Source organism: Passer domesticus, chromosome 7 (genome assembly GCF_036417665.1).
Source record: "Passer domesticus isolate bPasDom1 chromosome 7, bPasDom1.hap1, whole genome shotgun sequence".
Taxonomy (NCBI): domain Eukaryota; kingdom Metazoa; phylum Chordata; class Aves; order Passeriformes; family Passeridae; genus Passer; species Passer domesticus.
The window spans coordinates 62,010,726-62,036,033 of NC_087480.1; the positions used below are offsets into that span (position 1 = coordinate 62,010,726).

General features: G+C 51.1%; 1 protein-coding gene and 1 long non-coding RNA gene across 8 annotated transcripts in view; one reads left to right on the plus strand and one right to left on the minus strand.

The window, feature by feature from the left end:
- Positions 1-25,308, minus strand: part of NEGR1 (neuronal growth regulator 1) — a 187,419-nt gene that overhangs the window by 42,951 nt on the left and 119,160 nt on the right. For 6 of the 7 annotated variants that reach the window (XR_010366633.1, XM_064429217.1, XM_064429214.1 and 3 more), the window contains exons 5-6: positions 18,888-19,008; positions 13,490-13,641 (exon numbers count right to left, since the gene is read on the minus strand). The exons of the other annotated variant lie outside the window; for it this stretch is intronic. Coding sequence is in view for 5 of the 6 variants with exons in the window: in XM_064429217.1 (XP_064285287.1) it covers positions 13,490-13,641; positions 18,888-19,008 (273 nt within the window). In the remaining variant the exon portion in view is untranslated. The remainder of the gene's footprint in view (positions 1-13,489; positions 13,642-18,887; positions 19,009-25,308) is intronic. 7 annotated transcript variants of the gene reach the window in all.
- On the plus strand, positions 4,884-7,849 carry LOC135304166 (uncharacterized). The gene is made up of 3 exons (XR_010365613.1): positions 4,884-5,243; positions 6,507-6,588; positions 7,463-7,849. It is a non-coding gene; the product is annotated as an uncharacterized LOC135304166 (long non-coding RNA).

Sequence of the window (25,308 nt, forward strand, 5' to 3'; positions counted from 1 at the left end):
AGCTTTGTTAAAGATTAATGATTTATTGTGGAATCGAGGTCTTTAAGCCTAGGGAAGCCAAAGCCTGTTTGAGTACCACGAAAAATGGAAAAACACTTCATAATAAATCTTTTGGATGGAAACTGAGTGGATGGGGCAGAGACGCGACCTTAATTTATTCTGTGTCTTTCTCTCACCCTTAATATTTTGCAATTACAATTAGAGCTTTTCTGCAGGTTTGAGTTATTACACCTTAATTGCCTCGTAATGGTTTATTTTATTTAAATGGTTTATTCTTTTATTACAGGATGATAAATATTTAATAGCTCTACACCGGTGAGACGTTAAAAAAATAATAATTGTGAACTTGAAGTTTGAGGCCTGAAATTGCCAGGGAGTTTTCTCACTCCATCCTCTGGCAGCTCTACGCCTCCAGCTGATTGTTCTGCTCGATAGCAAGGGCTTCTCAATAAATATTCAAATATTTTTAAGGCTGTAGAAAACCACATTATTGACAGCTTTTCGTGCCCTGTTGTAAAAGAAGTCCAATGGAAGGCAATTTTTAAGAGCCTCCAGGTTTGTGGATTCCAGCCCCGAGTCCCAGACTTGTTTTCAGCTGGCAGCACAATGGGATGAATTTCAAATTTGACTTAAATTCAGATGGAATTTGATTTCCTTATGGAAAGGCAGAGAAAGATACTAAACACATTGTTTTAATGCTCCAGCCTGCTAAAAGCTTCTTTATTTATTTATTTTTTGATAGGTTCCGGAGTGAGCCGTCATGTTTTATGTAGGATGAACGATTTTATAGTGTGAGAAAAATTAATTTAATTTAATTTAATTTAGTCTAATTTAATTTAAATGTGAGGGGCGGTATTATGTGTGTGTGTGTGAACCAGCAACAGACAAATTTATATTTTAATTAAAACATTCAAAATAATATTTTAATTAAAGGTCACACATTTGATTCTCTTGGCAGTAAAAATATGCAGTTTCCTTCCTCACTCTCACAACAATTTCACATCTATAAGACACTGGTATATGCTCAAGGCTTTACCTTTCACAGGACTGCCTGTATTTTGAATAAATGAATAAATCAGGGAACTTTGTCCTCAGCAAATGGATGTTGGCAAAAGCAGCCATTCATTTGCAGGCTACTTTTTGAGTATCCCAAAAATATACCCACCAATGTGAGGGCAGGTCTTTGCATCAGTACTTACAGCACCCAACCATTAAAAATAAAAACATGCAACACAGAAAGAGAAGAAATCTACGAAATGAATAATGGATTTTGTCAGATCTGAGAAGTAAACGTGAGCAGTGAGACCTTTGCAGGTTTCAGAAGGCCCCCCAGCACTCGCACCCCACCGAGGTGTGCCTGGAGAGGCTCCTGCCAAGCACAGCTCAGAGAAAACCTGAACCAGAGCAGGCCAGGAAGAGAGGAGCCCACTGCATTTCACACACTGGGATACGTGTGCGTCACCAAAGGGACATGACAGACAATGCTTTGGTTTAGTTATTCAAGGTGGAGTGTTCTAAAGGATAAACAATATTTGCTCACTGCTCCTCATTCCCCATTTCAGATTTTTTCCAGGGAAAACTGCTGCTTTAATGATTTTTACAGCTGTTGAGACCGTAACAGAATGAAGAGAAAGTGACAAAGTTGGCTGTGTCCTTTGAGCTTGGTCTTTCATTCATATGGATAAATGGAAGCTCATGAATAATGCAGACCTGGAAATCTGTTAGCATTTTCCTGCTCAGAAACATATGATTAGCACTGCTCTGACTCCCAGTAATGATATTCCTGCTCTCAGAGGTCACCCCTTAAATCTGCACAACTGTCAGTGCATTTCTGGAGACAAACACGGCAAAACACCCCCTGGAGGTGCTGCGGCAGGGGACACCTGGGAAGGGGCAGAGCTGGGGCAGAGACCCTCGTCTGTCCCTGCCCAGGGCAGGGCTTGGGGACACCGAGCCCAGCTGCAGAGGTGACCCAGCAGCTCACACAGCCCACTCTGGGCTGGGAGGAACCTCAAATCCCATCCATCCCACCCCTGCCATGGCAGGGACACCTCCCACTGTCCCAAGTGCTCCAGCCCCAGTGTCCAGCCTGGCCTTGGGCACTGCCAGGGATCATGGGGCTGCTCTGGGCACCTGTGCCAGAGCCTGCCCACCCTGCCAGGGAACAATTCTGACAAAAAGGGGGACACTGATACCTTGGGGTTTATTTTCTGTTCTGTTTTGGTGTGCAGCTTTTAGCTTTATATCAGTGTTACTGGGATCTTTTCACAAAACAATCCTGCTCTAGCTGGAGACTCAAGGACAATCTCCTCAAGCTTCAGGCCCAAAGCACGAACAAGGTGAAAAGAGGAGGGTGGGCAAGAGAGCAAGGAGGATGAAACTTCATCATTTGAAGCTATTAATTGGAGAGTTGGCTCCTGCATGCAAATGGACTGAAACTTATAAAAATGTGAGATCTCATGGCCAAGCCCTCTTTTGCTCCCACCTTGGAGCCATGCAGACAGAGCCATGACTGTGGCTCTGGTACTGCCAGGGTGGGGCCTTTGGAGGCCTCCATAAATACCCTCTTTATTCCTCTAAACTCCACCCAGCTCTGTTCCAGCTCCTCAGGGCATCACTGCCCACTGTGCCACGCAGCCCTGCCCTCTGGCAGGGGGAGCCCATCCCCGCATTTCCCAGAAAACCAGGAGGAGGAAGGGCAGGAATGTGCCTGAGCGACACGGGAGCAGCAGAACTCTGTCCCTCCTGCTCCATGGATTCCCAGAAGCTCTCCCTCATGCTACATGGGTTCCCAGCTCTCTGTCCCTCACGCTCCATGGATTCCAGCACTCTGGCCCTCACATTCCATGGATTCCAGCACTCTGTCCCTCATGCTCCATGGATTCCCAGCACTCTGTCCTTCATGCTCCATGGATTCCCAGAAGCTCTCCCTCATGCTCCATGGATTCCAGCACTCTGTCCCTCATGCTCCATGGATTCCAGAACTCTGTCCCTCATGCTCCATGGATTCCCAGCACTCTGTCCCTCATGCTCCATGGATTCCCAGCACTCTGTCCCTCACGCTCCATGGATTCCCAGCACTCTGTCCCTCACACTCCATGGATTCCCAGCACTCTGTCCCTCATGCTCCATGGATTCCCAGCACTCTGTCCCTCATGCTCCATGGATTCCCAGCACTCTGTCCCTCATGCTCCATGGATTCCCAGCACTCTGTCCCTCACACTCCATGGATTCCCAGCACTCTGTCCCTCACGCTCCATGGATTCCAGCTCTCTGTCCCTCATGCTCCATGGATTCCCAGCACTCTGTCCCTCCTGCTCCATGGATTCCCAGCAGCTCTCCCTCATGCTCCATGGATTCCAGCAGTTCTCCCTCATGCTCCATGGATTCCCAGTGTCTCTCCCTCATGCTCCATGGATTCCAGCTCTCTGTCCCTCATGCTCCATGGATTCCCAGCACTCTGTCCCTCCTGCTCCATGGATTCCCAGCAGCTCTCCCTCATGCTCCATGGATTCCAGCAGTTCTCCCTCATGCTCCATGGATTCCCAGTGTCTCTCCCTCATGCTCCATGGATTCCAGCACTCTGTCCCTCATGCTCCATGGATTCCAGCACTCTGTTCCTCATGATCCATGGATTCCCAGCACTCTATCTCTCATGCTCCACGGATTCCCAGTGCCTCAGAGCATGCCCCAGCCCCACACTCCCTGCATGGGCCGAACACGTGCCCAGAACTGGAAACTCTTCAAGTGCTCTGCTATTTGCTTTCACTGGCACAGCAATTTGTGAATAACTTATTTAGTAATTACTGTGTAATTATAGCTCTGCTGATCCCTGACGAGCCGAAATCCACAGACAATGCCTATCAAATGAATCATTACAATCTCTATAAATTACACAGGAGATGTGCCCATGTCATGATGAGATTCATGAAATGACTACAATTTCTGTGAAAGGAGATTAATTAAGATGGAGTTAGAGTTTAAGAAGGAGCAGATTATCCTGCCCCTGTGCCCAGCCCTGGAGGCACCTCTGGCTGCTGTGCCCAGCTCTGGCTCCTCAGCACAGCAGGGACAGGAGCTCCTGGAGCTGGGGAAGGGCCTGGAGCAGCTCCGTGCCCAGGAAAGGCTGAGGGAGCTGGGGCTGCTCAGCTGGGAGAGGAGCCCCAGGGAGAGGGGCCTCAGCCCTGGGTGTCCCTGGGTGTCCTTGTCTGTCCCTGGGTGTCCCTGTCTGTCCCTGGGTGTCCCTGTGTCTGTCCCTGTGTGCAGAGGTCAGAGCAGGCCCAGCAGTGGCCCCAGAGCCACGGGCAGGGCTGAGCCCAGCACTTGCCCTGTGTCTGTCCCTGTGTGTCCCTGTCTGTCCCTGGGTGTCCCTGTGTCTGTCCCTGTGTGCAGAGGTCAGAGCAGGCCCAGCAGTGGCCCCAGAGCCACGGGCAGGGCTGAGCCCAGCACTTGCCCTGTGTCTGTCCCTGTGTGTCCCTATGTGTCCCTGTGTCTGTCCCTGTGTCTGTCCCTGTGTGCAGAGGTCAGAGCAGGCCCAGCAGTGGCCCCAGAGCCACGGGCAGGGCTGAGCCCAGCACTTGCCCTGTGTCTGTCCCTGGGTGTCCCTGTGTGTCCCTGTGTCTGTCCCTGTGTCTGTCCCTGTGTGCAGAGGTCAGAGCAGGCCCAGCAGTGGCCCCAGAGCCACGGGCAGGGCTGAGCCCAGCACTTGCCCTGTGTCTGTCCCTGTGTGTCCCTATGTGTCCCTGTCTGTCCCTGTGTCTGTCCCTGTGTGCAGAGGTCAGAGCAGGCCCAGGCTCTGCCCCAGGCCCAGCAGTGGCCCCAGAGCCACGGGCAGGGCTGAGCCCAGCAGTTGCCCTGTGTCTGTCCCTGTGTGTCCCTGTGTGTGTCCCTGTGTGCAGAGGTCAGAGCAGGCCCAGGCTCTGCCCCAGGCCCAACAGTGGCCCCAGAGCCACGGGCAGGGCTGAGCCCAGCAGTTGCCCTGGCACAGGAGGCAGAGCTTCTGCCCTGGGCAGTGCCCAGCCCTGAGCAGACTGTGCAGAGAGGCTCTGGACTCTCCTCTCTGGGGATATTCCAGAGCCATTGGGACACAATCCTGTGCTCTGGGATGTCCCTGCTGGAGCAGGGAGGTGGCTCCAGAGGAGCCCCTGAGGTCCCTTCCTGGGACTGAAGCATGAATCTGAAATTCCCAGCGCAGTAGTGCTGCAGGGCAGGGAGGAGAGATTGTGGATTTTGCTGCAGGCCAGGTGAGCCCAGGGAAGCACAGCTGCCTCCTTTGGGACAGCCGTGTCCTGGAACACAGAGCGGGGATGAGCAGAGCCTGCCCAGGAGCCAGGCGTGTGAACCCTCAGAGCAGGGCAGTGCTCTGCAAAAGTGCTTCCCAAAGCACAGTTTGGAACCAGGCATCCTTCATACGACACTCTGCTCTGATTTTAGCAGGGGCTGATTTTTTTAACTCATTGCTTAAGATGAATAAATTGAATTACCTTGATGAAGAAGATGAGGGAATGCACAGAACTACCTCTGGCTGTAAAATTATATTAAAAAAAAAAAAAAAAACCCAAACAAACTAAAAAACCAAACCAGACAAAAACTACATTTATGTCCCCTTTGATTCTGGTAAGCCAGTTTGATCCTGACTCACATCCCCCATTCCCTCACGTACTTGCAGCACCCTGGACAGCTCAGCACCAGCCCCGGAAAAAGGGCTGGCAAAAGATGGACAATTTATTGCCTAAATTAAAGCTGCTACATCGTCATAGGGTGCAGCCACTCAATGAGATTTGCTCCTTCCTTCCTCACATCCCCAGCAATTTAAAATTTATCTTCTTTCCCTTGGAATATAATTTTAACTGAATAAATTAACAGAATTTAAATGATCCAGCTCTCATGCTTGTGTTTTATTTTTGAATAAAGTTAGTAAATCCAAATATTGCCAAGCTTAAAAATCTGAATATCAGAGAATTTATAAGAAATTGTCTCTACAGAAACAGTGCCTTCTCCCACAGTAAAATTCAGGTTATTTCTCTAGGTGCATTGTGGCAGGACATTTAAAAGTCAGGAAATCAGCTTTGTTACTTTAGATATGTGGGGGAAAAAAGGAAGTTTCTGAAAAATTCATTACAGGCGCTTTTCTGTGAATAGTTCTGATATCACAAATCAAAGCCTCTGATGCCAGAGGCTTGGAAGAGCCCTGAGAAGAGAAAGCTTTTATGCTCAATTTATTATTGTAAATCCAGTCCAAATCAGCACACATAAACCTGGAGGAGGAATTAAGGGTAGCAGTAATTGAGCTCTTGATTTCCGAGGCTCGTTGACGCACCTCAGCATTTTGTTTCCTCTGTGGTTCAGCACAGAGGTTAATTAGTGCTTCTAGTGTGGGCTCACTGAAAACCTCCTGTTTTTAAACCTCTGAAGTTATTTTTAGCTTTCTTTCAGCCAAAAAAAAAAAAAAAGAAAGAAAAAGAAAAGAAAGGATTTATTTTTTTCCCCTTCCTCTTTTCCTTCAGCTTGCTGAGTGCCCAGACACCCAGGAACTCACAGCAGCTCCCAGGAAGATGCAGTGAAGCTCTGGAATCACCATATTTTCTGGTAATCCCTAAATTACAAACACTTGACACAAACTTTACAGGTAAATGTTTGGGTTTAAGCAAATGCTTTTGTCAATTAACCCAGAATTTGTCTGGGAAATTATTTCAGTTTTGGCATTTTCCAACCTGCTAGATTATTTGCTTAAACACCAAAGTCTTGGGTTTAAAATCTATTTTCTGATCTCTCTGAAAACTCGGGATATCCTTGATCAATATCTAATTCCTTTGTGAAGCCCCCTGAGCTTTGCTCAACAACTCGATATGAAAATAAGTTCTGCACTTAATAACCTTCTAATGAAGGAGTGCTCTGCACTGGGCTCAGCATTGGCCGCTGATCAGTGTAAGTGACTCTCTCCTGGGCCTGTGTTATGAGAAAACTTCCTAATGCACCTTCACCAATATTCCAGTAACCCACTTTGCCTGCCCAGGAGAGACAGTAATTGTCTTTAGTCCCTCACCTGGGGACTGTTTCCTCCTCTGTTTCCATCTCCCCTTTCCGAACCTCCTCCCTCCCTCCTCCCCAGGTTTTGAGGCCAAGCTGAAGTCTGTGTTCCAGACTGAGCTGTGAAATAAATCTATGTCATTATTTATAGTGCTATTTACAGTAATTCTTGTCTTCATCCCATTTGTTACACAAGGTATTCTCTGGATTTTCATTTTTTCCAATTTACTTTGAGGCTTTGAGAAGAAACTCGAGGCACAGAGAGCTCTGCCCATGAGTGCTTCTCACCCTGAGGGGGCACAGGCAGGGAATTAAATTCCATGGGATGTTCTAATCATTGTTTGGAGCACACTCTCAGGGACAGAGGGGACTGTGGGGTGTCTGCAGGGCCAGGAGCTGGGTCAGTGGTCACTGGGGGTCCCTCTCCACCCAGGATATTCCAGGATTTTATGATAATTAACTGATACTTGAGATGAAGATTTGGCCACGCCTGAGCCCCTCTGATTTAACCAGGCGGGCAAGAAGAGGAGTCTGAAACCTGTGAGCTGTGGGTAACTGCAAAATTTGTGCATATAAACACAAATGGAACAAACCAGAGCATTGGGGCAACTTCAGCAGGAACCCACAGCAAAGACCCCGGGGCTTCTCTTTGATTTCTCTTTCATTTTTCCCTGATCCACTCTCAGGCCTTTAAATTTCTGCTACACGTCAAGGAGAAACTTGTGTTCCTGGCCTTGCTCAAACGGGTTATTTCTGCCTCATCCCATCTCAGTCACTTATTGTCATATAATTCACAATAAAGCTCAAGCTGGAAAATGGATTTGGAGAAAATTCCTTCATAACTCTCGGTAATTGTTACCTGGAGCAGCCGTTGGCATCCATATGGAAGGAGCTCAAACCCAACATTTAACAGAATTATTATGACTTACACAAATGGGGGATGTGGCCATTTATCTAATTCTCTGGAATATATGAATCCAAGGTGCAGAGTTCCCAGCAATGTGCTCTGGAAAGGCTCCCCCAGCCCTGCCAGGGGAGGGGGGCTCTGGCTCAGCTGAGCTGCTGCCCCAGGCAGGAAGGTTTGCCCTGGCTGGGAATCCCAGAATCACTATTGTATTTGCGGGGTGCTCTGATGAAGGAAGGAATGATGAATCTGACTCCATGTTCTCAGAAGGCTAACTTATTATTTTATGATCTATGTTATATTAAAGAATACTAAACTACACTATACTAAAGAATACAGAAAGGATATTTACAGAATGCTAAAAAGATAATAATAATAATAGTAATAATAATAATAATAATAATAATAATAATAATAATAATAATAATAATAATAATAATAATAATGAAAACTCATGACTCTCTCCAGAGTCCCAACACAGCTTGGCACTGATTGGCCAAAAAGTCAAAATAATTCACAGCAGAAACCCAATGAAACAATCACCTGTTGGATAAACAATCTCCAACCACATTCCAAAACAGCTAAACACAGGAGAAACAAATGAGATAATATTGTTTTCCTTTTTCTCTGAGGCTTCTCAGCTTCCCAGGAGAAGAATCCTGGCAAAGGGATTTTTCCAGAGAATGTGAATGCCACAGATCGGGGAATCTTGGGGCTGGCTGGGAGCTCTCAGAGCTGTTTTCCTTTGGGAACAGGAGCACTCCATCCATGCCCTGCACCCAGGGGCAGGACTGGGAGGGATGAAGGGAAAATGAGCTGCAGGGCACCAGTTCTCTGCACAGTGATGGCTCCTGGAGACCTTGGGCTGGATCCAAACCTTACCAAATCAATAACTGTCCCCTGACTGACTGACTGCAGCAGGCTTTCAGCAGGCTCCTAATGAGAACAGGAGTTTTCATTTAAGCTTATAAATATATATATACCTACAGACACTTTTTCTATTATATTTTCTGATGCAGACCAGCCTGCCTGGCTGAGACAGAACTATGCAAATTGAAATTTGATTTGCTTTCCAGGCCGGTATTTGAGAGATAAAATAGCAAAATCTTTCTTAGGTAATTGGACAACAGCAGAAACTGTGGACACAAAGGGAATTTCCCTGGAGAGTGTATTTCTCCCCAGAAACGTCAGATTTGGTGGGCCAGGCAAAGCTGTGGAGCTAAAACTGAGCAGAACCTGACACAGACCAAAAGGCACTGAGATGTGATTTCTCAGTCAATAAAATGGAACTGCTGAGTTTAAGGATGAACTCTGTGAACAGAGCATGCCAGAACATTAATTAATGAAGTGCGGGTAAACTCCTGATGAGCCTGCCCACAGCCAGCCCGGGATCCGGGGCACGGATCCCACGGGAGGTGCGGGGTCAGGGCTGGCAGAGGAGCCCAGCCCTGCTGCAGCAGGAGAGCCACCCCAGTGCCCTGCCCTTCCCTGTGCCCACAGCCCAGCTCTCCTCCTTCCTGGCAGACCCTGCTCCTCTCCCTGCTTCCCCAGCCTGGGGAAAACCCAAAGAAAGGTGCCAGAGGGAGGCAGAAGCAGGGCTGTGAGATGCCCACAGTTGGAACTCTCCCTGGGTCCCAGGCAGCGAGTCCAACGCCTGCCAGGAGCAGGGAGCAGCAGCAGGGCTGTGCCCCCAGCTCCCTCCCTTCTCTCAGGATCATTCAGCCTGGAAAAGCCCTCTGAGACCTCAGTCCATGGCTGAGGGGTTCTCTGGAGCCCCCTGAGCTCTGGCCCCGGTTGCCAGACTGGCAGAGCAGCAGGCCCTGCAGGAATGGCCGTGGGTCAGCAGAGGGGTCACAGCCGGACCCTTCCCCTTGGCAGGGACCCTGATTCACCCCAATGGCTGCCAGAGCCTCTGGGGAGCACTGAGAGCGATTTACACCGAGCTCATTTACATCTGGGGGGGAACACTGATGTTATTTACGTCTTCAACACGCAGGCTCTGGGAACATTAATACACGAGTTTAATTAGGGATCTCCGTGTAGGAACCAGCACGCAAGGCAATCAACATGTGCAAATTGAGGGCACGGTCTGGTGCCTCTGCAGAGCTGGAGACACGATTCCAAATGGGTGCCACTAACCAGGAGTGCACAGTCAGATGCTGGCTCAGTGAAGTCCTTGTGTGATGAAATCAGCACAGAAAATACCACCACACCCCCCTCACAAGGCTCCTTCTCCTTCCAAATGTCACTCCTGACCTCTTGGGCAGTTTTCACAATTATTTTCATTTTTTCATGGTTACTGGCAGTATATCCAAGGATTCTGTGTGAACCTGGACATCAGTAACACCTCTGGATCACAGAACCAGCCTGTAAGAAGCAATTTCTCTGGCACTGTCAGGAAAGGAGAAGGATGCTTCCTGTGGATTGCCAGGTTTTCTAAAGAAAGGTGTCCCTTATCAGGGATCCCACATTTCAAACGCTTCGTTACAAGAACCAACACAACTGGAGGATCCCAAGGACCCAGCCATGAATAATTAGCAAATTGCCATTCATTATCCATTTTTTGGAACCACTGCTTCTCTGCATATTCCCCACCAGGCTCAGACTTCCTCTTTTCCAGCTGCTGGATTTTTATTAACAGCTGTATCTTGGGCAGGGTCTCCAGGCAGGGACAGGACAAACTCCGTGTGCTCAGGGGTCTGGGATGCTCACAGCCCCAGGCAGCCACCTGCCAGCCTGTCCCCAGGGCAGAAGGGGTCTGGCTGCCCTCGGGGGTGTCCCCAGCTCACAGTGGGACTGTCCCCTGTCCTGGTGAGCAGCCACAGCCCACAGGGTTCTCCTCAGCCAGGGGCACTGCCTGTCCAGCTCCACGGAGAGTGTCCTTGGCTCCAGCCACTCTCCCAGGGCCAGCCTGGACCTTGTGCTGACACTCCCTGCCCCTCCTTGTGGCTCTCTGTCAGCTCAGGGCTCCCTGATGGATGACAAAGAGCCAGAGCCCTCTCCATGGTAAAGGGAACAGCCCTTCTCCTTCTGTCCTGCATCTGTGTGGATGCAGATCCCAGTAATGGAGACTGGGCTCAGTCCTGTGCCCGAGCAAGGTCCCCAGCTGTGCACAGCTGCTGTGCCACGTGGGTACACCATGTACATGGTGTGCATTTGTACATTAGGTACATTAGGTACATTATGTACATTAGCTACATTAGGTGCATTATGTTTGTAATATGGGGATGTGCTAAGAAAAACCCACAGGTTTTCCAACTCTGCTGCGAGGTTTTTGTTAAAAAGCCTGCCCTGAGAGCAGAGAGCAGCCAGTGGGCACCGAGTCCCCAGGGCTGCTGGCCAGGAGCCCACAGAGGCCATGCAGGGGGCCCTGTGCTCAGGGGCCACAGCACGAGGTCACACTGGGGCATTTGGGATCCCATTCCTGTGGTGTGTGTCTCTGCACACCCCAGGGGTTTCCATGGGATGGAGGATCCCAAGCTCCCCCAGGTCACAGCACAGGTCACACTGAGGGATTTGGGATCCCTTTTCTGTGTCTCTGCACACCCCAAGGGCTTCCCATGGGATGGAGGATCCCAAGCTCCCCCAGGTCATGGGACAAGGGGATTTAGGATCCCATTCCTGTGGTGTGTGTCTCTGCACACCCCAGGGGTTCCCATGGGATGGAGGATCCCAAGCTCCCCCAGGTCATGGGACAAGGGGATTTGGGATCCCTCTCCTGCACACCCCAGGGGTTCCCATGGGACGGGGCTCCCGGGTCGCCGCCGTTGCGGGGTCACCACACCCCCCAGCCTGTGTGACACCAGTGCAGCCCAGGCTGCAGCACGCCCTGAGGTGAGGCAGCAGTGCCATTTCAGCACTCCTCAGTACCAAGTGGAACTCCTCTGAAGCCCACACTTGGTTCCTGAGCGCTGCAGGCGGGCACGGCTCCAGCTGCCTCGCACATACCTGAACCAGCACATATGGCCCGCTCTCACTGCCAACAAAATGAAATGCAAGAGTTTCACAGGAGAGAATTCTCGCTCAAGGATTAAGGAGTCCACACTTAACCAGTTGCTACCCTGAGAATTATTGTTACATATTTTTTGTTGTTTTTTTAAAGGGCTAATGCTTCTAGATAATATTAATGTAAATTATACGCAAAGGAAAAACTTCATCAAAGGATCCTCAATCCCACCCAAAATCCAGATCACCACCTTGAGGACAGCTCTCCTTGATTGGAGAGCTGGATTAAAACAATCACAGTATAAAATAAGACATTTCATCTTGCTCTTTGAGTCAAACCCCTGAGCCAACATCCCCCCCATTTCCCTCCCAAGGTCAGCAGCAGACCCAGATTTCCAGAATTTTCTCTCAGACCATTCTGCTTCCCACCTCCCCTTTCTTTCATGATGGAGAACATCTATTTTTATGATTTGTACCAATGCACTTGGTACTTCTATGACATTTTCAACCTCTGCCTCTCAAAGTTCTTTTCAAGGGTGGCTACAAGGCACCTCACAATTTAAGATGGAAAAAATCCTGGCAGCAGCTCAGAGACAGATTCAGCTCTGCTCTGTTCAGATGAAGCCAGACCTTCCTTCTACCTGCTCTGAATTGCAAATACACCAAATTCCAGCTCCTTCTGGCTTAATAGTCCTTTGTTTTCACTTGCATTTCCTGTTTAAAATAAGTGTAACATCGTTCCCACTTTGGTAATGATCCCTCAAATATTAAATAAATGCCAGCAAAGGCTCCCTGTTATTTTCTGCCTGTTACATCTCTCCTGTAGGAATTTAGAACCTCCTGACAACACTCGTCATATGGGGAGTACGTTCAGGAGGAAATTTCATGGAAGGCAGGCAATAATTGTGGGATTTAAGCAACTGAAGCTCTGCGTTTCCACGCAGTGAGGAATATCTTTACATGCAGGATACCCCCGGAGTTTTGTCTCTCTTTTATCACCATCAGAAGAGAGCAGCACCAGAACTGCACCAGGAACACCTTTGGATGCAGCAGCAGATGGCTGAACATACAGCAGCAGTGAAATGCCACCGAGCCACAGCTAAAAATTCCTCCCCAGCAGCACCTTGGGGCCCCTTTTGGGCACCTCCCCGCTGAGCATCCAGCATCTCACACTGCTCACTGCCTTCTCCAAGAGACTGCCCTGCTCTGCACCAGCCCCTGCCAGCCCTGGCGGGACAGAGCTCTGGCACATCCCAGGCTGCTCCTGGGAATGTGCTGGGAAGTCTCTTCCCTGGATGGCAGTGGCCCCGCAGGGAGCAGGAGCTGTGCACATTGTGCCTCTGCACCACCACGAAGGGTGGGCTTAGCTGGGATTTCTGGCAGAGGCACAGCCCCTGATCCCCAGAGCACGCCGCAGAACCCAGAGTCAGAACCCAAACCCTTCCCCAGCACAGAACAGGCACCGCCAGGCGCAGAGCCGCCGACCCTGAAGGGCACAAGGGCATTTCCAGGCGTCCAGGGGAACGAGCACGCTGCTCCTCTGGGGCTGTGGGACCCACGGGGCTGGGAGGAACCAACCCTGAGCGCTGGCCACACGTCCCCGTTACTTACGGTTGAGAGGCAGGCTGGCATTGGTCGTCCCTAGCTTGTTGGCAGCGACACAAGTATAGTTGCCAAAGTGCTCTTCTGTCACATTGGTAACAGTAAGAAGGGATCTTGTACTATAATTTTTAATAGTGATTCCTTGTTGACCATTGATCAGTCTAGAAAGCAAAAAGAAAATGTCTATAACTCATATACCACAACCAAGATTTTATTTATTTATTTTTTTTCACAGCTCTCTTTTCTTTCCTGGTTTCACAGACAGCCCCAGGAGCATGGTGAGCTCTTTGCAAGCTGCCAGTGCCTGTGCTGAGCACAATTCCCGGCACTCTGGGGGGCCCTGGGGCTGGGGGTGCTGAGGGGAACAGCACTGCCTGCCTGTCCTGCAGCTGAGAGAAATGAAACACCCACAGCCCCTCCTGCCTGGAGGAGCGGGGACACAAACCCCTGGATGCAGAGCTTGGGTTTTAAACTGGGCAAAGCCAACTGGGAATTGAAACACCCTCCCTGGAGCAGCAAGGGGCCCTGGAAAGTCTTTCTAAGAGGGTCTTTGTCATTTCAAGAGGGTCTTTTCAGCCTCTGGAGTTTGTGGTGTGCTTTCACAGCTCTGGCTGGCGGCAGGTGAGGATTCGGAGCCAGGATTGTGACCATGGTTTTGTTGCTGGGGCTCTACAGCTGCAAATGAGCCTTGCAATTAGGGAGAAAATGCTTCAGCAGCACTGCTGAGGCAGCAGCCTGGCAGGAACAGGTAATGAGGCACAGAAAAAAGCCAAATCAGGACTCTTCTCGCCCAGCTTTGAGCTTCCCACCCCAAATTCAGAGGAAAAATGCAGGTGTGTGGATACTGCTCCCAAAGCCATGTCAGGAGCATTGCTGGGCACCAGGACAAAGCAGGAGAATCAACTTTAATGATGTTGTCGTAGGCAAACCACGTCTGATCAAACAAGGAGGCGAGAAGGGGAGCCGTGTTATTAAAAACTCGCTACAGTTATTACTCATAATTCCTTCTATTTCCCATAAGGAGCAGGGGTTTGGATTAGGAATGCAATTTTTGTCTGCTATATTGAAGGATATGATCATATATCCTGGGAATTAATGCCATCTTCCACTGTTCTGTCCTAAAACCTTGGCAAATCTGTCATTAATTGCACTTGTGCAGGTTGTGGACTGAACACTGCTCATTGCTATGGGAGTGCCTCTCTTCCCATCAGAGCCCTGCAGGTGCTGCTCACACGGGGATTTCTCCTCTCTGGGCAGGTTGTGTTGCTGTGAAGGACTCTGCTCTTCCAGCCCAGGGCTGGGGAGAGGATGTGCCACACCCCATGGGCATGAAAACACAGAAAAATGGGATTGCAGCGCCTGCTTTGGGATGAACACTGCTCTTGGAAGATTCCCCTTTGGTCCAGAAAGAGAAAACTTCTGTGCCAGGTGGAAATTTGCCCTTTCAGCCTTTGCACATGGATGTTCTCCTCTAAACCCACCACTGGCTGTCCCTCTGCTTCCTGCCTCTCCTGCAGAAAATTCCATAAGAGTTCCTCACTCCCAACCCCCCTGCCGTGCTGCTCCCATGCACAGGTGCCCAGAGCAGCCCCTGGATCCCTGGCAGTGCCCAAGGCCAGGCTGGACACTGGGGCTGGAGCACCTGGGACAGTGGAGGTGTCCCTGCCAGGGCAGGCTGGCACTGGGTGGGATTTAAGGCCCATTCCAGCCCACTCAGGGATCCTGTGGTTTGTATCAGCTGCTTCCAAGCCAGCTCCACACTTTTGGCCCAGAGTTTGAGCTCCACCATCTCCATTTCAGCTGTAAGGTTCACCTCCTTTTTTCCCCAGAAAATATGGAGTGCTGGGATCTTCTGTGTCACCACGCCCTGTCCCAGGTGACATCTGCCTCCGAACAGCTGGGAGTGCCTGCCTGCTGTGACCTGCTGCTCCCAGGGGTGCCAGCTCGGGGCCCTCCCCTGTCACTGCCCCCACATCCCTCCCTGCAGCCCTGCTGGGAAGGGGCTGGCACTGAGGCTCAGGGCTGGAATTCCTGCAGCAAACGGGGCTGGACAGGGATGAGCACACAATTCCCAGAGGAGGAGCTGGCCAGAGCTGCCCAGGGGTGTCCATGTGCAGCTGGAGGAGCACAAACTCTTCCTGGGGAATTCGCTGCCCTGTGCATGGCTCAGCACCGAGCTCTCATTTATATTTATTATATAATCATTTAATTATATAACCATTTATTTCTGGGCCTCACCCAGCGACTGTCAGGCTGCAACAGCATCCTGGGGTGTGCACACCAGAGTTATTGGGTGTACAACAGCGTTCTAGGTGTGCACAAGAGAGTTCTGGGGGTGTACAACAGAGTTATGGGGTGTACAACAGCGTTCTGGGTATGCACAACAGAGTTACTGGGTGTGCACAACAGAGTTCTGGGTGTGCACAACAGTGTTCTGGGGTGTACAACAGCATTCTGGGTGTGCACAACAGAGTTATTGGGTGTACAACAGCGTTCTAGGTGTGCACAAAGAGAGTTCTGGGGGTGCACAACAGAGTTATGAGGTATACAACAGCATTATAGGTGTGCACAACAGAGTTATGGGGGTGTACAACAGAGTTACTGGGTGTGCACAACAGGGTTATGGTGTGTACAACAGCATTCTGGGTGTGCACAACAGTGTTCTGGGGTGTACAACAGCATTCTAGGTGTGCACAACAGGGTTATGGTGTGTACAACAGCACTCTGGGTGTGTGCACAACAGCGTTCTGGGGGTGTACAACAGCATTCTAGGTGTGCACAACAGAGTTATTGGGTGTGCACAACAGAGTTATTGGGTGTGCACAACAGCATTCTGGGGGTGCACAACAGCACTCTGGGTGTGTGCAGCCCCCCTGCACGCTCCTTCCCCTTTGCCCTGTGCCACTCCCCCAGGGAAGAGCGAGCCCCTCCTCACTGGGATGTCTCCCAGGCATGCCCCGTGCCCCAGTGCCAGCCCCAGCCCTGCTCTGCCTCCATCCCAGAACACCTGCACTGTGCCATAATTGATGAAGCCATGATAATGAGCTTTGTCATTCCAAATGTAAGTCTTGTTTGCTTTGAGAAGGAAAAGGGAATTAATACTTTAATATTTCATTCAGCTGACTTTTGGGCTTCTTCCCTGCGGCTGTTTAATGTCTGAGCTCTAATTTCTGTGAGCCCAGAGCACAGCCTGAGAGCAGACTGGGTTCAGAGCTGGCACAGGGAAGCCACTGGGCTCTCCACAGGGATCCCCAACAATCTTCCAAGCCCATAGCCCATTTCTGACACCCCATCCCTGGAAGTGCCCCTGGATCCCTGGCCAGGCCTTGGAGCACCCTGGCACAGTGAAGGTGCCCTGCCCATGGCAGGGGATTGGGGTGGGATAAACGTTAGGATCCCTTCCAACCCAACCATGTGATGTTTCTAGGACAATTTTGAGATGCTTTCATTAACTTCTCCCTCAAATTTTCTCCAGCTCTCCCCACCCTGTGCACCAGCACCTGGGGGAAGTTACTGAACAGAGCTCCTGGGAAGTCAGTGATTAGCAGAATCAGCCCTCCCTGCCTCAAAGAGCAATAACTTTGACTCAGTGCAGTCTGTTACTGCCTCTGTGTTTAGCTTTAATGGTTATTTTATGATGAGGTGATCCCTGGGGTCTGGGAATGGTACGTTCGGATTCACATCAATCTCAGTAACAACAATGCAATTTCCACCCCCAAAAGCCTTGTTTCAGACTCTGCACGCACAGTTATGATTGCAGGGCTCACTCCCACTGCTAATTTATTGAACAATCCATCCAGATTCCTAAGAAAGAGGAGTCCCAGCCCAAGAGTATCTGACAAAAATGGGATCCTCTCTATTGTGTTAGCTGAGAATCCAGCAGGGTGTGCACTCCCAGGGAGCAAATTCAGCCGTGGAGCACAGCTGCAAATTGTCTGCAGGGTAGTGGAGATGCTCCCGTGGGCTCCCCTGAGAGCTGAGCCTTCTCAGCTCTGCACCATGCTGTGCTACCAATGCTCACCCTGAGCTGGCTGCCCCTCATCCTCAGGCAGAGGGGAGACATTGGATCCAAAACCAGCAAAAAAACCACCCCTGGTTGTTTTCCCCTTTCCTGCAAGGGATGGGGCTCAGAGATCCCCAGCAAGGACCCCCTGAGCTGGAAGGGACCCCCAAGGCTCACCAGAGCCCAGCTCCTGCAAGGATGGAGCACTGGATTTAACCCAGTGCTTGAGCAGCAAGGCCCAGCAGGACAGAGCTTTTCCTGCTGAGCTGAAACTCCCACCAGAGCAGGAGCAGGAGCAGGAGCACAGCTTGGGTGTCCTGAAATGCTCTGCTTTGCCTCTCCTGCTGCTGCCATGGCACTGGACGTGCTCAGCAGGGAGGAGTTTGGGCAGAGCTACAAACAGAAGGGTGATCAGCGTGCTGGGAGCTGCTAATTGAACCTGGAGTGCCAAAACCTGCTCTGAAATCTTCCCACAGAAAGGGTGTTTGTGCTGCAATGGCCCCAGGATGGGCACAACTCAACACAGCCACGAGCAGCCATGAAATGGGATGCAGATGGACCTCACAGCACAGCAGAAACATTTCTGGTCCTTACAGGAAAGATCCATTGAAAGAAGCTTCAGGATATGGTGGGATGCCATGGCTCAGCAAAGAGGGAGGACAGCAGCTCGTGCTGCAGGAGCGGAGCAGCTGAGGAAGGAGCTGACAGATGGCTTTCTGTGAAAAAGGGTCATTAATATTCTCCTGCCAGCTCCCAGGTTTAATGGGATGCTCGAGCTGACAAGCCCAGCACTTGGAAGGTGGGAAATTCCCAAAGCTTCCCAGCTACAAGGGACAATATCCACCTGCTTCTGCAGCAGCGTGTGAGCCCAAGAGAAACGAGCTCCTGCAAAGCCCAGAGCTGAAAACCAAAATGTCCTGCTCCAAAGAAAACACCTCCTGTTTAACGAGCTGCCTGGGGAACAAGGGGGCTCTGCAGAGATGCTGCTGCTGACCCAGAAGGGCCCACACAAGCCCAGAACACACGGCCAGGCTTTAGGGTTCAGTGCCCCCCTGACCCCCTTGGCTGCAGCGACCTGCAGAGCTCACCCAGGGAGCACAACCAGGGCACCCCTCACTCTGCCTCAGAGCCGTGCTCTCACAGGTGAGGAGGGCAAATCAAACAGAAATCCTTTTTGCAGCTTCTCCCAGTGCTTTTCTGGCTGCCACCCTTCAAAGGCTGCAGCTCCTGCAGCTCAGCCATGCCAGGCTGTTGCATTGCACTCTGACAGAACAGGAGCCACGGCCACGGGGCAGCCCCAAGCACTGCTGCTGGAGCTGGGCAGGCTGGCATGGGCACCCCAGGGCAGCCCCAGCCCGGCAGCAGCCCTGGCACACGGGGGGTGGGCGAGCAGTGGCTACTTACTTCCTCTCTCCTCTGTACCACTCAAAGACCGGGGCAGGCACTCCTGCACCTTCGCACCGGATCAGGCCGTTCCCTCCAAGCATCACACCGCTGGATTTAAGTTCCTGAATTGTGGGGACAACTGAAAAATAAGAATTGTGAAAGAAATGGACATTGGCATCTGGATAGGCAGGTCACCCAGCTCCTCTCGGCCCTCTTCTCCAGCTTGAGCCACGTTCCAGCACTGCTCCAGCAGAGGGAAATTGTCCCACACTGCACATCCTGCTCCGTGTGCCTGGTGGGAAACCCAGCTGAGACATGGGGAGACAGCAATCCTGCAAAAAGCTGCTTTTCAGCTCCCCAACACAGCCCGCAGCTAACAGCACTCTTTAATTAGCTACCAGTGTTTAACTCCTGAGCACGGGGAGGGGCACAGGAGCCCCCAGCACTGGGGGACCCTGTCACTGCGAGGGTCTGGCAGGTCCCCAGGGCCAGCACCCTGATCTGCACTGCCTGCACACACCCCCAAACCCTTGAGACCTCAAACTAACAGAGTAAACCTCCATAATGATGAGCCAACCACAAATATCACAGAAAAGTGCCTCTCCCATCATTCCACCGCGTGTGGAGTTGTTTCAGTAAGTGCATTTTGTCTTTTTAAATAGCAAACATTGTAAATAGTAATAAACTTTTTGAGCTTAGAACTACAGACACAAATAAAGATGAAAAGCAATTGTCAGGTTTTCCAGTTGCCAGCAGAAGGAACCGCCAGCTGAAAATAAAACACAGCAAATTCCTCAGGAAAGAGATTATCAAAGGCAACAACTGCCTCCTCCTGGAACTTTTTACGTTCTCTGGTTTTAAACAATAATTTATGTGCCTCATCAAAACGCTGTAAAAACCAAACCACATAGCTTATAAATAAAAATCTGTTTATTTTTTCCCGAGCAGCTCTCCAGATGTTGCTCTAAGGTGTTTATGGACACGTGGAGCTCTGCCTGCCTCGCTCTGCTCCCCTCACGTCGCGGTGCTGCTCCCCCAGCCCGGATCCAGGAGCTCCTCAGGAGCCCTGGCTGAACCACCCGAGTGCTGCAGGGCCCTGGGACCACCCCAGCTGAGCCTGGCCCTGCCAGGAGCTCCCAGAAAAGCTGGGAAGAAATCCCAGGAGGTGCTGCCTTGGGTTGAGGCCAGGATGGAGCTGGGTGGTGGCCACAGGAAGCACCAAAGTGCTGAGTGACCCCAACCCATCCCCACCCTCCTCCTGGCACACCCCAAGGGATGGGGTGGGAATACCTCACTGAAGCACAGGGGATTTTGGAGAGGCTATTTCCACACCTGGTGCACACCTGGTTTCACCTGAGTGTGGATTGATTATGGATGGGCACAGCTACCAGCTCTGTAGCTGAGCATTGCTGTAATTACAGTAAACTGTTTGATACCCCATGAAATCGCTTTGTAAATCTGGAATACTCAATGTCTGAGCACTGCTAAACCCTTGTGCAGCCTTATCTCTGCATCCCTGTCCTTTGCACTGCCTCCTGCATTCCCAGATCCTGTGTGCATCATCCCAAACCCTTCTAAGGGATCTTCCTTTGTGTGCTTTACCCTGGCAGTGCCCCAGCCCCCAGCTCTGCAAAGCCTCCTGTCCCCAAATCCAGGGCAAACCCTGCCTGTGCCAGTCCTTGGCAGGTGTTTAATGACAGGCTGGAATGTTTCCTGTGAGCCTGCAGGGCAGTGACAGCCTCGTCCCCACTCCCAGCACGGCCGTGTTCCCCTCTCACAGGAAGGGAATCTGCTGGGAGTGCAGCTGCCATGGCCAGGGACAGCAAACACCCCCAGCAGCCAGCACAATCCCTGATTTTAACTCAGCTGGGAGAGGGAGTTTCACCGGGGTTAAAGCGGAGCTGCTTCTCCCCCTTCCATCCTCCTGGGGTTAAAGCAGACTCTCAGACAGGCAGACTCAGCCCCTGCCTCCAGCTTCCTCATGCAATGATTACACAAACCAATCCATAAATCCATCAGCTTTCACCCAGCAACATGAACAATTGGGGGGGGGAGAATACATGTACAAGCAATTTGCATGAGTCCTTCATAATCTGCATAAGGAAGCACACAGATTGTTTTTGCTGCTCCATAAAAGCAACAGGGACAGGAGAAACATCCCCACCCCTTCCCTCAGGCTGTGTCAGAGATGTGACCACTGGAAGAGTAGATAAGAGATGAGTGAAGGCTGAGTCACGTCCCAGGCTCCTGTTCTAAGAGGCACCACCTTGCTGCTTCCCCCCGAGCCTGCTCACCTTCTCCTTGGTGTTTTGGGGATATTTTTGTCTTGCTTGGCTGGCTGTTTTTTACACAAAAGCAGAACGTCCCTGACAATGTGTTTCAGGATGAGCTGGTGCATAAAAGCCTGCAGCTTACTGCTGCTTCATGGGCAGCTGGGACGGGGATGCCAGCTGCATCCCAGCCCCAAATAACAATTCCAGGCTCTGCTGCTGGCTTGGAAACTACTGGAAAACTTCTGAGGAGGAAATTTTCTCAGATCTCCCTTTGAGGAGGATTTCAGCTTCTGTTTGTTCGGAACAAGAATTGAAATCAATATTCTCTGCTCCAGGAAATCCCTGGTTAGTACAGGCATGGAAACACAAAGCAGAGATTGTTGGAGCCACCATCTCCTGGATTTATCACTGTCAGCTTATTTTATGGCTTTTACCCTAAAGACAAATTGTGGGATGCAGTTGTGTTCCTGGAGCACTGATTAGGGAGCCAAAAACCCACCAGACTTGGAAGCCTGAGCAGCTGCAGGTGGGATCCCACACCCCAAACCCGCTGCTCACACTGCCCAGGTCTGCCCTGGAATGGGCAGAGACAAACAACCCGGGGCAGAAATCTGGTTAGAAAGAAGCTGAGGCTGAAGGGAGGTGTGGGACGGGTGAGACTCCAGCTCCAGCCCTCCCTCAAACTCCCCCAGCTGAAGCTTCCCCTCGAGCAGGTGTGAGGGGAGGGATTCCTGCTGAGCACCCCATCATAAACAGCAATAAACAGCCAGCGAGGAAATAACACCTTGGCTCAAAGAGAGCGAGCAGGAGGAGGGAGGGAAGGCGGGAGGGGAAAGCTGAGAGAGGCTGCAGGAGGAGGGAAGGGGTGCCAGCCCCCCACAGCTCCCAGGGCAGCTTTTTCCAGACAAATCAACAGCCGAGTGAGACACTGCAATAAAACCTAACAGGGATCTTAACAAGAAAACCTGCTGTAAAACTAATAATTTAAAATGTATTTGTCATTTCTAGGTCTCCTAAACAACGGTTAAATAAAATGATAGAGGGAAAATGTGATTATCTGTGTCTGTCGGCAGGCTGGCTCCTGTGACTCAGATCCGGAGGTTTTTGTCCCCACAGTGGCTCCTTGTTCAATCCCCTCCCGTGGCTCATCCCTGCCGAGCAGGGCACTTCAAATAAAGCCTCATTTCTGCCTTGGGAATGAGTTACAGGAACTGCTTCATGGCAATTTCCCCGAGAGCTGCGAGTGCCTTGCTGGGAAAGGCTTTGGGGTGGGAGCTCGGGGAGCAGCTCCGCGCAGCGCTCCCGATGTCCTGCACGCCTGTCCCCGTGGGCATGGCTGGGAGGACAGCTGGCCCTGGCCACAGCTCCCACGCGTTGTCCCCAAAGCCACAGATCTGTGCATCCCACAGGAGGGGTCTGGGCAGAAGGGTGGGAGGGAGGAGAATTGGGCACAGCACGGCCCGGAGCTGGTGCCAGGTGTGCCCAAGGGCTCGATGTCACCACCAGGGACACACACAGGTGTCACCACCAGGGACACACACAGTGTCACCCCACACGGAGCAGCGTCCAAGGCCAGGCTGAACAGGACCTGGGCTATGGCTGGGGTCCCTGCCACGGCAGGGGTGGCGTGAGATGGGGTTTAGGGTCTCTCCCAACCCAAAGCAGTCCCTGGTTCTGACTCTGCACATCTGAGCTCCCCAACATTTCCTCACATGGAAACCCAAACTTAACCCCTGAGCTCTGCTCAAAACCAGCCCAGAGACCTGCTGGACCTGCTCCCCACCCAAGTCCAAAGGAAGAGTTAGACCCATGGCACCCCAGGCACAGGGAGTGCTCCAGCTCCAGCAGGTTTCCTCTTTTAACATTTTAATGAGCTTCGGGACTTTTAGGCACATTAGTTATGTTGCCCTAATTACTCATTATAATTCTAATGTGCATTTTATATTTAATTACAATGCTTATAAAGATTTGGTATGGACAGTAAATTATTATAACTAGCATGTGCATAATGATTACGAGCTGAATTTATTAACTTTTACACGAGCATTCAGGGCTGGAAACTTCCAATTTCACCTTTGCAAGCCCCCATATTGTCTGATTAAACCAACATTTCTGTGGCATTAATTGTAAATGTCAAGGCAAAAAAAAGATCTTTTATTTTCCCTGTTTTCATCAGCTTTTAATTTGGCATCCTAATGCCATCTTTTGTTAGTGAAATTGCTTTCCAGGGTGTTAAGATAAAAAATTCCAGGTAAGAGAACGGGTTTTCTGAGATGTGTTTTGTGCTCAGAAGAACAGATATCAGCAATATTCAAATATATTCTTTTCTGTATATGCACCCTCCGAGTGTTTTACCAACGCAGTAACAAGCCAGACAGTGTTACTTGTACTTTAAATAATTAAGATGGGCTTTCGACACTCTGGATTATTTAATTTTTCTAATTTATTCAGCGCAGCAGCCCTCCCTCTCCCTAGATTAATGGAGTGGTTTAATAATGGCTCCTCATGTCAGAGCCTTCTCTGCCGTGCAGAAACATTTGAGAGACACGGCTGGAACAACCACTGGGCTCAGCAAGTTACAGGCTGATTTATTCCAGCTTTTCTCCATGACTTATCAGAATCCTGGACTCACTGCCATCCTGACACACACATTTCCATAAATTGTATATGCAAACACTGGAGATGAGGGGAAGAATTCAGTCCTAGATGGAACACAGGGTCCCTTTTGAGCTTTTCACTGAATCCCAGGCTGGTTTGGGTTGGGAGGGACCCCAAATCCCACCCAGGGCCAGCCCTGCCATGGCAGGGACACTTCCACTGTCCCAGGTGCTCCAGCCTGGCCTTGGGCACTGCCAGGGATCCAGGGGCAGCCCCAGCTGGTCTGGGAATTCCATCCAGGCCAGGACTCCCTTTCCAATATCCCAGCTAAATGTGCCTTCCTTCAGCTTTGCCTTTCCCACTCAGGCCTTCCCTTTGCCAGCCCTGTCCTTCCAACAGGGTTGGAATTAATTGTGGATTAATTGAGCAATGGTGCCATCCCCGCGGGAGAGAGCAGCCTCAGGCATTCCCTGCCTGGGAATGTCACAGGGATGTCTGGGATGTCACCGGGCACATCCGCTCCCCAAAACGTGCTGCTCCCTCAGCCCAGCTCACGGATTGCACTGGATCCCCCAAATCCTTGCCTGCTTTGCCATTTCTGGGTTTGGACAGGAAACCTCCCTGTGCTGAGCACAAAGCTTGAAACCCACGGGCGATTGGTATGTGGGTGGAAAACATCAAAATCAGCAGCACAAAATAATACTTAATAAATCATAGGCTGACAGACAGGAACACTGGACAATCTGTTTTACAGGTATGTCAGGCATAAAAACAAGAGGAAAGAACTTAATGAAGCCTCCCAAAAAGCAGCAAAGCAAACAAAGACCTAGAGGGAGCTGCAGAAGAACAGGCAAGTTGCAAGAAGTGCTTTGTGCCTCTGTCCCCGGGGGTTATCTCACCGCTGCATCTCTTTAATCCCGTTATTTTCCAGCAAAACACTTTTCTCCCCCATCCCCTCTGAGGCAGCCCTGTGAGTGCAGTGTGATCCCCCATTAAAGGGGCTGCTCTAGCATGGGAGCACAAACCTTCCTTGAGATGCCCCAAGGGGAGCATCCAGCCACACGCTGCTCCTGTCCCTGCACTGGGATCTGGATCCAGCACGGACTGGGAGCACTGGGCACCAGAGCCAGGGCTGCTGGAGCCCCAGGCAGGGCAGGCTCCCCACTCTCAGCTGGGTCAGGGGGGTTTAGGGTGGATTTGGGGACAGGTTCATCCCAGAGGGTGCTGGCACTGCCCAGATGCCCATCCCAGGGAATGGGCACAGCCAGAGCTCCAGGAGGGTTTGGACAGCGCTGCAGGGATACCCAGGGTGGGATTTGGGCTGTCTGTGCAGGGGCAGGGGCTGGATCCATGATCCTGTGGGCCCCTCCCAGGTCAGGACAGTCCCTGCTCTGTGGTTCTGCCCCAGCTGCCCGGACTCTCCTCCCTCCTGCCCCGGGGGGATGCTCCAGTGAGCAAACCCCTCTGCTCCGGGCACTTCCCACCGGCAGGAATTTGGGAACCTGAGCGGGACAAGTGGGACAGGAGCACCTGAGACCCCGGAGGCCCCTGGCCAGCAGCACCCTCAC